At 45.9% G+C, this 14,186-nt stretch overlaps 1 protein-coding gene across 3 annotated transcripts in view; it reads right to left on the bottom strand.

The window, feature by feature from the left end:
* Nucleotides 1-14,186, bottom strand: part of KATNIP (katanin interacting protein) — a 188,084-nt gene that overhangs the window by 107,953 nt on the left and 65,945 nt on the right. For all 3 annotated transcript variants that reach the window (XM_027609862.2, XM_027609860.2, XM_027609861.2), the window contains 2 exons: nucleotides 12,038-12,169; nucleotides 7,995-8,123 (listed from right to left, as the gene is read on the bottom strand). In XM_027609862.2, coding sequence (XP_027465663.2) covers nucleotides 7,995-8,123; nucleotides 12,038-12,169 — 261 coding nt within the window. The remainder of the gene's footprint in view (nucleotides 1-7,994; nucleotides 8,124-12,037; nucleotides 12,170-14,186) is intronic.

Here is a 14,186-nt window from a genome sequence, read left to right as displayed (position 1 = left end):
ATATGGTGATTAACATAACAATAAAAAATTTAAAGAAAAAAATAAATAAAAAATATCAAAAAAAAAAAAGACTGAAAAAGATGTTTTTGGGGCGCCTGGGTGGCTCAGTCGGTTAGGCGTCTGCCTTCGGCTCAGGTCATGATCCCAGGGTCCTGGGATCGAGCCCGGCGTTGGGCTCTCTGCTCCACCTTGGGGAGCCTACTTCTCCCTCCCCCTCTGCTTGCTGCTTCCCCTGCTTGTGCCCTCTCTGTCAAATAAATGGATAAAATCTTAAAAAAAAAATAGACGAAAAAGATGCTTTAGTAACTCAGATACCATCCGGTGTCTTCACTAACAGAAAAGCTCTATTGGGTGAAAGAATCACTACATCTTTTACTTCTGGACCTGCATTTCATGGGCAGTTAGTGCTTGTTCAGCATCATTCCACATGAATCATTCATGCTCGTCACTGAAGAATTCGTGTACAGCTGGCCTTGTGCTATCTGACCCTAATGCCATCAGTCAGCCTGTCCTTTGGTCTGAGCTGTCTAGCTGGGCATCTCTGGGTGCATTCAGGGCACCTTGCCCCCCAATGGCTCTGGGTCCCAGAGGGGCTAACTCAAGTGTCCCTGGAAAGGAGAAAGACCTTTCCCCCCTCATGTCAGGAACAGACAACAGCTATCTAAACCAAAAGTTGCAAGCTGGTGGTCTCAGGCCAAATCTGGCCAGCCATATATTTTGTTTGATCTATAGAAAATAGTAATCAACGTAAAAAAAAATTGGAGAAACCAAACACAAAGAAACCCAGATACCTGGCTTCTCTTAAAATTAGAAAGCTCGGTATCACTGGGCCCCTGTTTCCACACAATGACAGCCAAGCTGTGTTGACAACACTGTTCCCTACACCCCCCACCACTCCCTGCCATGCCCTGATATCCAGGCCGAGGGCTGTTACCCGCTTGTCTCTCTATGTCACTTAAAATATTCAAATAATTCAAAACAGAATAGGACTTCCAGGGAAGGTGGTGGAACAGGAGGATCCTAAGCCCATTTGTCCCACAGATACAACTAGGTAACACCTACATCAGTGTAAATAACCCGAAAGTGACCTGAAGACTGGCAGACAGACTCTCCACAGCTAAATGTAGTGAAGAGGCCACACTGAAGAAGGTAGGATGAGCACAGATGCAGTCAGGAGCTAAATGGACTTGTAGGACCATCCACAGGAGGGACAGAGGGAGGGACATCACAGGTGTGGAGAGGGGAGAGAAACAGACCCTCACATGGGCACCCCAAGCAAGGGGAACCTGCATGAGGAAGACAAATTCCCATTAACATTTGGCTTTGCAAACCAGAGGGGCTGAATCTCATGAGTTCTTATAATCAGTGAGGCTTAACACCTGGAACTTTAAAAAACTCAGTGGCTTGGCTCTGGGAGATCCAAGAGGGAGAGAGGAAACGGAGTCCCTTCTCCTTAGAGAGACAGCCCAACAAACAGCCCTGTGGAGATACAGTGCAGAAGCAGCGGTTTGAAAAATGCCTGAGGCATAAGGGAGTGACATTTGTTTGCTAGTCTCATAGTGTGTGCTGGAGGGGGAGGGATCTTTAGTAGACTTCTCCTGGAACAAATGAGCTGGCCAGTGCCATTTCCCTCGCTTGTCCCCCAGCCTAGACACACAGACACCTGTGGGGACCAGCACAGCACCAACACTTTCTACCTGGCTTGCTAACAGTGTGCCTGCCCCCAGGTTCTCCTGCGGACATACCCCACTCCTATACCCTTGGCTGGAGCCCATCCAAAGTGGTGCCCCAAGCTTGGCATTGTGCAGGCAGCTGCATCAGGGGCCAGTGCCACTAAAAGTGACTCTTGCCCTGGGGAGAGGAGAAGATAACTACATATACCAGTCCATCTGTGGCTCCAGCTGTGGGGTGGGGGCAGATATCTGGTCTGACTGCAAGCCCCGCCCACCAACAAAAGCTTCTCAGGGGACAACACAGGGAAAGCACCCTACAGTTTGGTGCTATTGCCTCTCTAGCAGTATGCCCAGTCTAGCATATATACCTGGTCTGACTTGACTCAGACTGGCCCACTAACAACACAGGGACTAAACACTGACCTAAACAGGCCAAGAGAGCCACTGTAGATGGCTGGACTGACAGGAATCCTGGCTTAGCTACAATAGCCAGGACATGCAACACACATAAGAGACACCCCTGAGGTTCTGGAAAACAGAGGACATTGCACTGCAGGCCACCAGAGGACATCTTCTTCACAAGGCCACTAGTTTCAAGACCAGGAGATGGAGCTGACTTTCCTAACACATAGAAGGAGACACAGGGAGTTAGACAAAATGAGGAGATAGAAGAAGATGTCCCAAATGAAAGAACAGGACCTCAAAGAATATACCTGACAGAGAATTTAAAATCCTACAGATACTCACTGGACTTAAGAGTGGAAGACCTCAGTGGACTCAAAAAAACCACAGAAAACAAAAGTGAACTAATCAGAGAGGAAGAATGTGACAACTTAAATGAAAAATACACCAAAAGGAATGAACAGTAGGCTAGAGGAAGGAGAACAGATCAGTGACCTGGATGTCAGAGTAATGGAAAGCAATCACGTTGAACAGAAGGGAGAAAAAATAGTAATAAAAAAATGAAAATGGGGCACCAGGGGGGCTAAGTCGGTTAGGCCAATGACTCTTGATTTCAGCTCAGGTCATGATCTCAGGGTCCTGGGATCAAGCCCCACGTCAGGCTCCATATCTAGTCTTAAGCAGGCTTAAGATCCTCTCTCCACCCTCCCTCTGACCCTCTCCACCACCACTCCTGTGCACTCTCTCTTTAAAAAAAAAAAAAAAGAAAGAAAATGAAAATAGATTAAGGGAACTCAGTGACACCATCAAGCATAATAACATTTGTATTATAGGGATCCCAGAACAAGAGAGAGAAAATTTATTTGAAGAAATAATAGCTGAAAACTTCTCGAGTCTGGGGAAGGAAACAGACAACCAGATCCAGGAGGCACAGAGAGCAGCCAACAAAATCAACTCAGTGAGGTTCACATCAAGACATACAGTAATTAAAATAGCAAGAAGTAGTGATAAAGAGAGAATTTTAAAAGCAACAAGGGAAAATAGTCATATACAAGGGAAACTGCAAAAGGCTTTCAGTGGATTTCTCAGCAGAGACTTTAGTAGGGCTGGGAGTGGCAGGATATATTCAAAGTGCTCAACACAAAACAAAACAAAATCTGCAACCAAGAACACTCTATCCAGCAAGGCTACCATTCATAATAGAAGGAGAGATAAAGAGCTTCCTAAACAAAAGTTAAAGAAATTCATGACCACTAAGCCAGCCTTATGAAAAATGTTAAAGGGGACTCTTTGGAAAGGAAAGACCATAAGTAGGAGTCAGAAAAGTAGGAACCACAAAAGGAGTAAAATGAAGTATATCTATAAAAATCAGTCAAGGGATTCACAAAATAAGAGAACGTAAAGTACATCATATACCTACAATGCTGGGGGAAGGAGAGGAGTAAAGAATGGGTTCAAACTTAAGCTGCCATCAACTTTATGATATAGACTGCTATATGCATAAGATGTTACATACAAACCTAATGGTAACCACAAATCAAAAACCAGTAATAGATACGCAAAAAATAAAGAGAAAGCAATCCAAGTATATCACTAAAGAAAGCCTGCAAACAGTGAGAAAAGAGCAAGAGAAGAAAGGAACAGAGAACTACAAAAACAAACATAAAACTGGGGTGCCTGGGTGGCTCAGTAGGTTAAGCGGCTGACTACTGAGTTCAGCTCAGGTCATGGTCTCAGGGTCCTGGGAGCAAGTTCCGCATCCAGCTCCCCAATAAGCGGGGTGTCTGCTTGTCTCCTTCTCCCTCTGCCCTTCCCCCTGCTTGCTCTCTCTGTCTCTCTCAATTAAATAAATCTTTTTTAAAAAAAGGAAGCTAAAAAAAAATATAAATAAATAAATAAAAAAAACCAGAAAGCTTCTTCACAGCAAAGGAAACAATCGGCAAAACGAAAAGACAATGTACTGAAAGGGAGAAGATATCTGCAAGGGTTAGTATCCAAAATGTAAAGAACTTACACAACACCAAAAAACCCCAAATGATCCAATTAAAAAATGGGCAGAAGACATGGACAGACATTTCTCCAAAGAAGACTTCCAGATGGCTGAAAGGCACATGAAAAGATGCTCAACATCACTCATCATCAGGGAAAGGTAAATCAAAACCACAATAAGATATCACTTCACACCTGTCAGAATGGCTAATATAAAAAAACACAAGAAACAACAGGTGTCAGTGAGGATGTGGAAAAAAGGAAACCTCGTGCACTAGGGAACACAAACTGGTACAACCAGGATGGAGGTTCCTCAAAAAACTAAAAATAGAATTACCGTATGATCCAGTAATTCCATTATTGGGTATTTACCCAAAGAATATGAAAACACTCATTCAAAAAGATACATGCACCCCCATGTTTATTACAGCATTATTTATAATAGCCAAATTATGGAGGCAGCCCAAGTATCCAATGATAGACGGCTAAAGATGTTGTGGCATATACACACACACACACACACACACACACACACACACACACACACACACACACGATGGAATATTATTCAGCCATAAAAACAATGAAATCCTGTCATTTGCAACAACATGGATGGAGCTAGAGAGTATTACGCTAAGTAAAATAAGTCAGCGAAAGACAAATAACATATGATTTCACTCATATGTGGAATTTAAGAAACAAAACAAAGAAAAAAAAAAAGAGAAAGAAACAAACCAAGAAGCTTAACTATAGAGAAAAACAGCTGGTCATCAGAAGGGGGGTATAGGAGGAAATAGGTGATGGGAATTAAGAGTACATTTATCATGCTGAGCGCTGAGTCATGTACAGAATTGTTGAATCACCATATTATACACCTGAAGCTGTTTTTACATTGCATTTAGCAATACTGGAATTAAAATAAAGTACAGCAGGAAAAATGATGACCCCAGCACAACACGAGGCGAGCCAACGAGACACATTTGTGAGCTGAAGCTGGCCCTTGCAGTCTGGGGTCCAGGACCTCCCCATTGGCCACACCTACTTCTATTCATCACTGTATTTCTACTCTTATCTTGAAATCCAGCTTAATTTTTTCAAATCATAACTAATAAATCCTCTCCTACATGCCCCTATTTTCTCTGAATTATTTCTTTTCCAGTTTGAAACATGTTTTTTTTTATTATGTTATGTTAGTCACCATACAGTACATATTTTGAATGTGACTAAAGTGAGAAAAACCAAATATGAAGTATTCATATTCATTTCCTTTTTTTAATTTAAAAAAAATTTTTTTTATTTATTTGACAGAGAGAGAGATAGTGAGAGAGGGAACACAAGCAGGGGTAGTGGGAGAGGGAGAAGCAGGCTTCCTGCTGAGCAGAGAGCCCGATGCGGGGCTCGATCCCAGGACCCTGGGACCATGACCCAAGCTGAAGACAGATGCTTAACGACTGAGCCACCCAGGAGCCCCTCATATTCATTTTCTTAATAATGCTTTAATAACACAAAATTACTTCTCTATTTACCTAAAATTCACCTCTTTAAACAGTCAAAAACCTAAATAAAATAATTTTCTATGAAAATATTTCTAGGGGCACCTAGGTGGCTCAGTCGGTTAAGCGTCTGCTTTCAGCTCAAGTCATGATCCCAGAGTCCTGGGATCGAGCCCCGCATCAGCCTCCCTGCTCAGTGGGGAGCCTGCTTCTCCCTCTCTGTCTGCGCCTCCCCACTCTGCTTGTGCCCTCTCTTTCTTGCATGTGCGCACACTCTGTCTCTCTGTCAAATAAATAAATAAAATCTTTAAAAAGAGAAAGAAAGAAAATATTTCTAAAATATATTAGGATTTTTGTGTCTTCTTAAAACATAATTTAGTCTTTCCTTGATACTAATGGTCAATTTCTGGATAGAAATTGATCTGTAATAGAGGAGATGCCATCAGGAGCTATTATGGTTTTGTGTTTTTCATTTATTATTTTAAGTAATATCCTCTGACACCCGAGTTTCTGGAAGTATAGGATATGGTTTTGAAGACAAGGGCAGTGCTTTCTCCTATCCCCTTCTGGCTTTGGTAAACCTCTTGGATTTTTGTTGTTGTTTTATTTTGTTTTTTACTTTACAGTTATCTTAATTTTGTATGATGAAGAAGAGATTTTAACTTTGAATTTTAAAATTCCTTTCTTTTATAGTCCCCAGATCTAACCCACAAAGTCCAAATTGTCTCCAAAGCTTTCCTTCCATATGAGGTAAACTGAAATCCTTAGGCCTTCTGATTCAGAATCACTGGGAGTTCTTATGTTAAACACTATGCTACCTCCTATATACAAATTCTATTAGCTTAAAAATGAGATTTAAATTATGTATTTCAAACAAATATCCTAAGTGATTCTTGTGCATATCAAATTTTGAGATCCACAGCTCTGTCTTTTCTTAAAACTGTGGTTCTCAAACATTGCTGCAAAATACAGTCATATATTTTGGTGCTTCAAAAAAAAACAACAACAAAACCCACCATGCCTGAACCCAAACCCAGGATCAGAATCTGAGCCTCTGGAACGTAGGACCTGTGCATTTGTGTTTATTTTATTTAGTTAGCTTTTACTTTTTATGTTGTGTTTATTGTAGATTTCGTATGCTATTTGTATGAAACAACAGAGAGTGATCCCATGTACCCTTCACCCAGTTTCCCCCAAGGTAACACCCTGCATAATTAAAGCACAATAGCACAATCGGAAAATTAACATTAATACAATCCTACTAAGCTTTTTCAACCAGGTCTCCTTTTAAACTTTTTCTTTCTTTGCTGGTGCTTAGCTCTATTGAAGCAAAGTATCTAATCCTTAATGTGATAGCTTAAAAAAAAAAAAAAAGTTTTATTTTGAAAAAAAGGTAAAACCCACAGAAAACATATCAGAGTAGTATAATGGAAGGGTAAAATGAATACCCAAAAACCCTGCACCTACATTCACCGGTTCTTCACCAATTCTTGGAAGACCTGAGAACAAGGACCTTCTCTTACATAAACACAATATAATCATCAAATTCAGGAAATTTAACATCGATACAATATTGTTATCTAATATAGCGAATTTTCAAATTTGTTAATTTCCCCAAACCACCCTTACACTTAGGGCAATTACCACCCCTCTGCCCCCTGTAAGGATTTCATGTGGCCTAAAACTGTGGTATCTTGTTAGCCTCTTTTATCTGGAATAGGCTTTTTCATGCCACTGATAGTTTTGAAGACCCCAGGCGAGCTGTTTTACAGACAGTCGCTCAATTTGGCTTAAGGAGTCATGGGGTCCGGGTTTCCAGTCTGGGTTCCTCTGAGGCCTGGGAGAGCCACATCCTTTCTCTACTTCTTAGTTTCCCCAAACTACAAAATGAGAATGAAAATACCTAGCACTTGGGCGCCTGGATGGCTCAGTCAGTTTAGCATCTGCCTTTGGCTCAGGTCATAATCCCAGGGTACCGGGATCGAGTCGCACATCGGGCTCCCAGCTCAGTGGGGAGTCTGCTTCTCCCTCTCCCTCTGCCCCTTCCCCCACTCGTGCTCTCTCACGCTCTCTCTCTCTCAAATAAATAAAATCTTAAAAAAAAAAAAGAAAATACCTAGCATTTAACTCAAAGGGTTAATGCAGGAATGGATGTAACATACTCAACACAGTGCATAGCACTTAGTAAGTGCTCACTTAATATGAGCTTCTACTATGTTTAAAAAAAAATAGCATTAAGTCAAATCTCATGTGTATTGTTTTAAATGTAGTGGGTGGGTCCAAGGTTTTTGTGAAAGCCAAATCCTGCTGTGTGACCTGCTCCATCTTCCCAGGTGTAAATGAAGATGCTCTTGTGGGGTCAACCTCCTGCCCAGCTGCTTGGCTCTGGCAGAGACCCTGGCCCTTTGTGGGGTTATGAGGCTGAAATCCATCTTACCATCACATCCTGAATAGTTAAGAGGATCCTTTCTTTGTCTGTATTGCTTGCAGGGTCACGGCATGCGTGGGCATCCAGAAGGGTGAAATGAAAATCACAGGGCGTGGTGTTGGTGGAAGACTTGGTACCCTAGGGGCAAGCAGAGAGAATGGGCGCAGGAAAAGCAACTTATGTCCCCGAAGACGTGCCGGGTCCCTTGTCTTCTTTGTTGGTCTCCAGGCCTCCCGTCTCCCTCCTCACCTCCTCCTCCTTCTCTGCTCCCGCTCCCAAAGCGGATCTGGTCAAACTCATCCCTGCCTCACCCACACCACTGCAGGCACACAGAAAGTAAGCAGACTGGGATTTAAACTCAGACCACCAACCACCTAAACACTGGCTCAGTGAGGACTGAGTGAGGACCGGCGTGGAGGTATGGCCACCACATCTTGCTGAATAAAAAAGGTGGGGTTATCAAATAGGGTGGATTGTATATAATCCCATCTTTGGGAAAGTAACAATAAGAAATAAGGGAGGGGCACCTGAGTGGCTCTGTCAGTTAAGCGTCTGACCCTTGGTTTCGGCTTAGGTCATGAGCTCAGGGTCGTGGGATCAAGCCCGCATTGGACTCCATGGTCAATGCTGAGTCGGCTTGAGATTCTCTCTCTCCCATCCCCTCTGCCCCCTCCTCAAATAAATAAATACAATCTTAAAAAAAGTCTAGGAAAAAACAGTACTCACTGGGAAGTTATTTATAAGGTCATCTAAAACAGAATTACCCAAGCAATGGGACGGCCCTAAAAACAATCCTTCATTTTTTAAGCCTCACCATTGAAATTACTGAAGGGGGACTGAAGGGATTTGCTGTGGGGCCCTGCTGGGAACCAGTGGGGTGGCCAGCGATGGCACAATAGAATCTCTGCCGTACCCACAGGTGGGTGAGCTGTTGTGGGCCTTGGCAGAGTCCACAGGGGGCAGAGCTGCTGTGGACACAGCTTGTGACTGGTGTTTAGTTGTTTCCACGTGTCAGCCAGTAACAATGACTTAAAACACTGAACGGTAGTTGTGGGCAAATAACCAGTTCACCCCACTCCAGGGTCCACACAGTGGAGGGAAAACTCAGAGCCAATAACTAAACTCGTGGACTACCACTCACTGGGAATGGGCCAGGACTGGAACATTCCAGATCCACCACCTCCTCTTGGATCTAATCAACACATACATATAATGAATATAAGAAATCTATATTCTGGATGGATATACCCATCTATGATCTCTGGGGCAGTGGCTTATGAAAAGACCTTTATGTTCTTTGTTATCAGTTGAATTCTTTATATAGACTGTGCATTATCAGGGGAAAGAAAGACATCTTACTAATAGAAAAGAGTGTGCACTTTGTTTCATTCCTGATACATAAATGGAGCCCTATTATCCACTGCAACACAAAGCCCAACATGACTGAGACCTGGCTCTTTGGTAGAACTCTCTGGAAAGAGGCATCCTGTTTTCATCCAAGTTCCTGAGCTGCTCAAAACCCTACAATGGCTTCCCCTCTGACTCAGAGCAGAATCCCTCGCCTTTACTACAGCCTCAAAGCCCTGGGCCATCTGAGCCTCGGCCTCACCTCTTTTCCTCGCCTGCTTGCTCACCCAGCGCCCAAACACACTGGCGTCCCCCTCCCCCTGCCGTCCTCCCGCCTCGGGGCCTCCGCACCTGCTGCTCCTGTGCCCGGCATGCTCTTCCCCACATGCCTCACTCCCCAGCTTTCTCGAGAACTGCGCACAGAGCGAACGAGAAGCCCCTGCCCGTCTTTCTCCAGCCCTTTGCCATTTCTCTGATAAGCCCCATTGCCTACTGTCTGTTTTATCGTCAGTGTATAGAACGGGGCCCAGGATCTGGAGTGGGGACCGTGGCCCATGCAGCGCACACACCTGTCTCCCGGGGCGGCTGCTCCTCAGGTCCAGCCACTGCTGCTGTGTAAGAATGGGGCCCCTGAATGTTCGGGTTCTTCAAGACAAGCCCCCAGTTCACATTTTGACACAGAATCTCCTGATTCTTAAATGTCAGCTAGTAATTCTTTCAAAAGCCCCATGCACGTCAATGGGCTGGAGGCCAACAGAGCATGTCTGCGGCATGCGAGTCTGTGAACTCAGAGCCGCCAAGAAATTGAAGATTGCTAAGGGTATGATTGAAGGCAGACAGGCTGGTGTGTTTCAACAGTAAAGGTCAGATGAAAAGTACACACGCAGGCATGCACTTCCTTTTGCTCCATTTCAGAGCTGCTCTTGCAAACAGTGTGAGGTGGCTGAGTATATTTGGCCACATGCCTTTTTTTTCCCCCTTTCTCTCTCTCTCTCTCTCTCTCTCTCTCTCTCTCATTCAGATTGCATCTCTTACGGCTTCTGCCTTGGCCGAAAACTAGCGTCACCATTTTACTCTTTCACTTAGCAGGAAATAAGTCCAAGGGGAAATTGACTGTGAAGCCTTACAGAGTGCCCCCTCAAGATGGGGAGGAAAAGGAAAGAAAGAAGTACAATCAAGCACTCACGGTGGAGAAAATGAAGTGTTGGCAGGGCAGGGTGATGCGGATTCAGAGCATGCGTGCACATGGGAATGCTAATGGAAGCTTTAATAGCTCGTGAGGGGCAGGTTGTCTGCTGCTGCGGGGAGCTGGGGAGCTTGCCAAGGAAGGACTATATGTTCATTTAACGGGTGGGGGGGTACCAAATGGCCAAAGGAGACGAGGGAACTACCCCACTTCCTGCATGAAGGACGTGCACACGTTCTCTGACAGGGGGCATGGCTGGGACTGTAACAGACTGAACTTGGCCGCAGACCAGCCTCCCAAACGAAGGGAGACTGATGGCTATTTGCACAGACATGTGCTCAGATCCTGAGCAGGGACCATTCTGTTGATTCAGAAGCGTGCGCGCGCGCGTGTGCATGTGTGTGTGTGGTGTGTGGGAGGTGGGTGTTAAAGGCAATAAAGTCCACACCACAGTTTTGCCTACTATAAAATCCCATTTCTAGGGACTGGGTAGGAAACAAGGTCATTGGGTTATTCTATAAAAACAAAAGGGCTTTCTTTTTTTTTTTTCCAGAAAGACAGAATTTCCAATTTACTTTCAGACTTTTGTAGCCAGGATGTGAACCAAAGTGACCCTTTGCTCCTTACCTGTCCTTCTTTTATGTGCCAAGGACATACAAACAGGCAACACCACAGAGGAATGTTTCCTGGTCACTGTTCGCACAGCTTTTATGAGTCATGTGCATTTCCTAAAGGTAGGTTTTTGATACAGAAGCAAGACTTTGTTCTTTGATGAAGGCTGTTGCATCTGCAGCCTGGGCCCACAGCGGAACACATGCCTGGCGAATGGGGCAGGGGCTGGCTTAGGGGCCTGACTTTGTCCTGCTGCCTCCCGGTAATTTTGCTTCTATATAACCATGGAGACGATCTACATGCTCATTCTATGTATAAAAGCAATGCCCTTGGAATAAAATCCAACCACCCACGCTCACCCCTTGCCAGGCTCATTGTGCACCTACTGGTCTGCCCCACTGCCCTTCCAACCTCACCTCATCCCACACTCCCTCTGGGGCTCACATTGGGCCTACACTGTGCTCCTTCAACAAGTCCAGCCTCACGGCATCTGTGCATGCTGTTCCCACTGCCTGCAATCCTTTTCCCATCAGGTTTCAGCTAAGTATCAGCTCTGCCCACCTCCCCTTCCCTCACACTCTCACCCAGGTTTTAGGACCCTGGCAAATGTCACTTCCTCTAGGAAGCCTTCCTGGATACCCTCTCTCCTGGGCCCACCACACCTTGCCCCACCCCTCAGCCCCCTCCTGTGGTAGAGGGATCCTATTCTGTTGCCTCTCTGGGGTCAGACACCAGCCTTACTGATACCTGGACTCTGGGGGCCCTAGCGGAGCATCTAGCCCATGGTCTGGGTGCTCACTAGAGTGTGGGAGATGAATGTCGGAGTAAAAGAACTCAGGGGCATAAGGAAGGAAGCTCACAACGCACCCCGAGAACCACTGTAACACGACCTGAGGCCCAGTCCTACCTGTGGAAGGTCCCCAGAAGCACCCTGTGCCTTGGTGGTCTCATCTCCACATCCCTCAAAATCTTCAGAATAGTCCAGAGGAGGCTCAATGTGGAGCCTCGGGCCAGCTTCCGTTCTGATCTGCACTGATTTCTAGACAAAAGAAGGCTGTTTCAGACACAATGGAACGAGCATCTCGATTCCTCTGAGGGGTGAGCTTTAGGGGACTGACCGCGAGGTGGCATGTCCCTGTCCCCCAGCAGTCACCCTACGAGGAACACTGGCCCAGCATCGGTTCGGGAAGGGCCAGCCCGACGGGTCCTGCCGCCTCTGCTAAAAAGTCTTTACTGGTTCCTACTGCACAAACCACGTTCAGTGGAATTTTCTTAAAGCAACTTTTTGGGTTGAAATACCTTAGCAGTAGAACGTTAGTGGGTGATAAACTTCCCTAAATTGGCTTTGTGATCCAATGAGTTTAGGAGACCCTGGGGGTCCTTTTTTCTGCAGGACTTCTCAGGGCTGGGGCCAGAGGGGTATAAGCAAGGCACCACATTTAAGAGGGAGCACAAATCCAAGAGTGAGGGCCTCCTTGAAGTTTCTGCTCTGGGCCTCGCTCTAGGGAGGCCCGGCTCCTCAGAAAAGGAAGAGGTCAGCCAAGCCATGTGTACTGAATGCATTACCCCTCCCAGGGACAGAGATTTAGACCCTGCCTTTCTCCTCGTGTCCTGGGTTAGAACCCTCCACCCCTGTAAGACTCTGCGTCCCCATAAGCTTGGTGAACTTAGCGGTTATCTCGATGATGAAGGACACGATGCCGAACCTTACTGCCCTGCAGGCCTCTCCCTGGTTAGGACTGAACACCTTTCTCCTCCACAGTCACACCCGCCCCTCCCCCCATCAGTGCTTTCACACTAGTGTTACTCCTAGTGCTTTAGATGCTCACTTAGTCCTATAGCAACCCAAGGGGGAAACCGAGGCACCAGGCTCCATGCCTCTGGCCCAAGATCACACAACTAGGAAGCCGCAGAGCTTAGATCTGAACCCCAGCAGGACAGCTCCAGAGGCCTTGCTCTAAACCAGGGATGGGTCAACATTTCCCGTAAAAAGGAAGTATTTTCGGTTTTGCCAGCCATATGGTCTCCATCACAGTATTGAACTGTGCCATTGTAGCTCAAAAGCAGCCACAGATATTGCCTAAGTAAACAGGTATGGCTGGGTCCCCAAAACACTTTATTTACAAGAACAGGCTGTGGCCAGATTCGACCCAAGAGATGGAGTTTGCCCACCGACCAAGTGGTACTAAACTGCCCCACTGTACTGCCCCCAATAGGCATGTGAAGAAGAAATGTGCCCAGCCTCAGCTACCGTGGCCTTTGGGGAGAAGAGAGGGAAATTAAGGAATTTCCTGAGAATATCAAACACTCAAAAAAGTAGGTAGGAGCATGGCTATAGATCATTCGAGAAAAAGATCTTGGCAAGAAAGAGTAAAGAAAGAGAGGCTGGAAAAGGCAGGTAGGGAGCCCCCTGTCGGAGAACAGGGAGGAGACAGAGGGGCAGAAGGAAGGTGCGCGGGACATTTTTCTTCCTTCCTTTTTTTTTTTTTTTTTTAAGATTTTATTTATTTATTTATTTGACAGAGAGACACACAGCGAGAGAGGGAACACAAGCAGGGGGAGTGGGAGAGGGAGAAGCAGGCTTCCCGCCAAGCAGGGAGCCCGATGTGGGTCTCGATCCCAGGACCCTGAGATCATGACCTGAGCCGAAGGCAGACGCTCAACGACTAGCCACCCAGGCGCCCCACATTTTTCCTTCCCTAGGGCCATCCGTCACTTGGCCATGCCCCCCAGGCTCTGACTCCAAGTGTGGCCTCGCTGTCACCCAGGCTGTCAGCTTGCTCTCAGAGCATTTCGGAGGGTGGCCGCAGGATGTATGGAGGGGAAGCAGTACACGGAACAGGCCAGGAGATTCCTGAGAGTTTCCTTGCCCTGGGCTGGGATGAAGCTGTAAGGGCTTTGAAGTTCATCTCCAAGATAGATTTTTCTACCATAACCCTGGCGAGGGCGGGCTCTCCCCTCCTCCTCAGGAACCATTTAATAGCGCCCAAATGCTGAAATGAGAGAGACAGAGAGACAGAGAGAGACAGACAGAGAGACAAAGAGAAGGAGGAAGG

The sequence above is a fragment of the Zalophus californianus genome, chromosome 10 (genome assembly GCF_009762305.2).
Source record: "Zalophus californianus isolate mZalCal1 chromosome 10, mZalCal1.pri.v2, whole genome shotgun sequence".
Lineage (NCBI taxonomy): Eukaryota > Metazoa > Chordata > Mammalia > Carnivora > Otariidae > Zalophus > Zalophus californianus.
The sequence above is the reverse complement of the archived record's forward strand: the minus strand, read 5'-3'. Positions and strand labels throughout refer to the sequence as shown.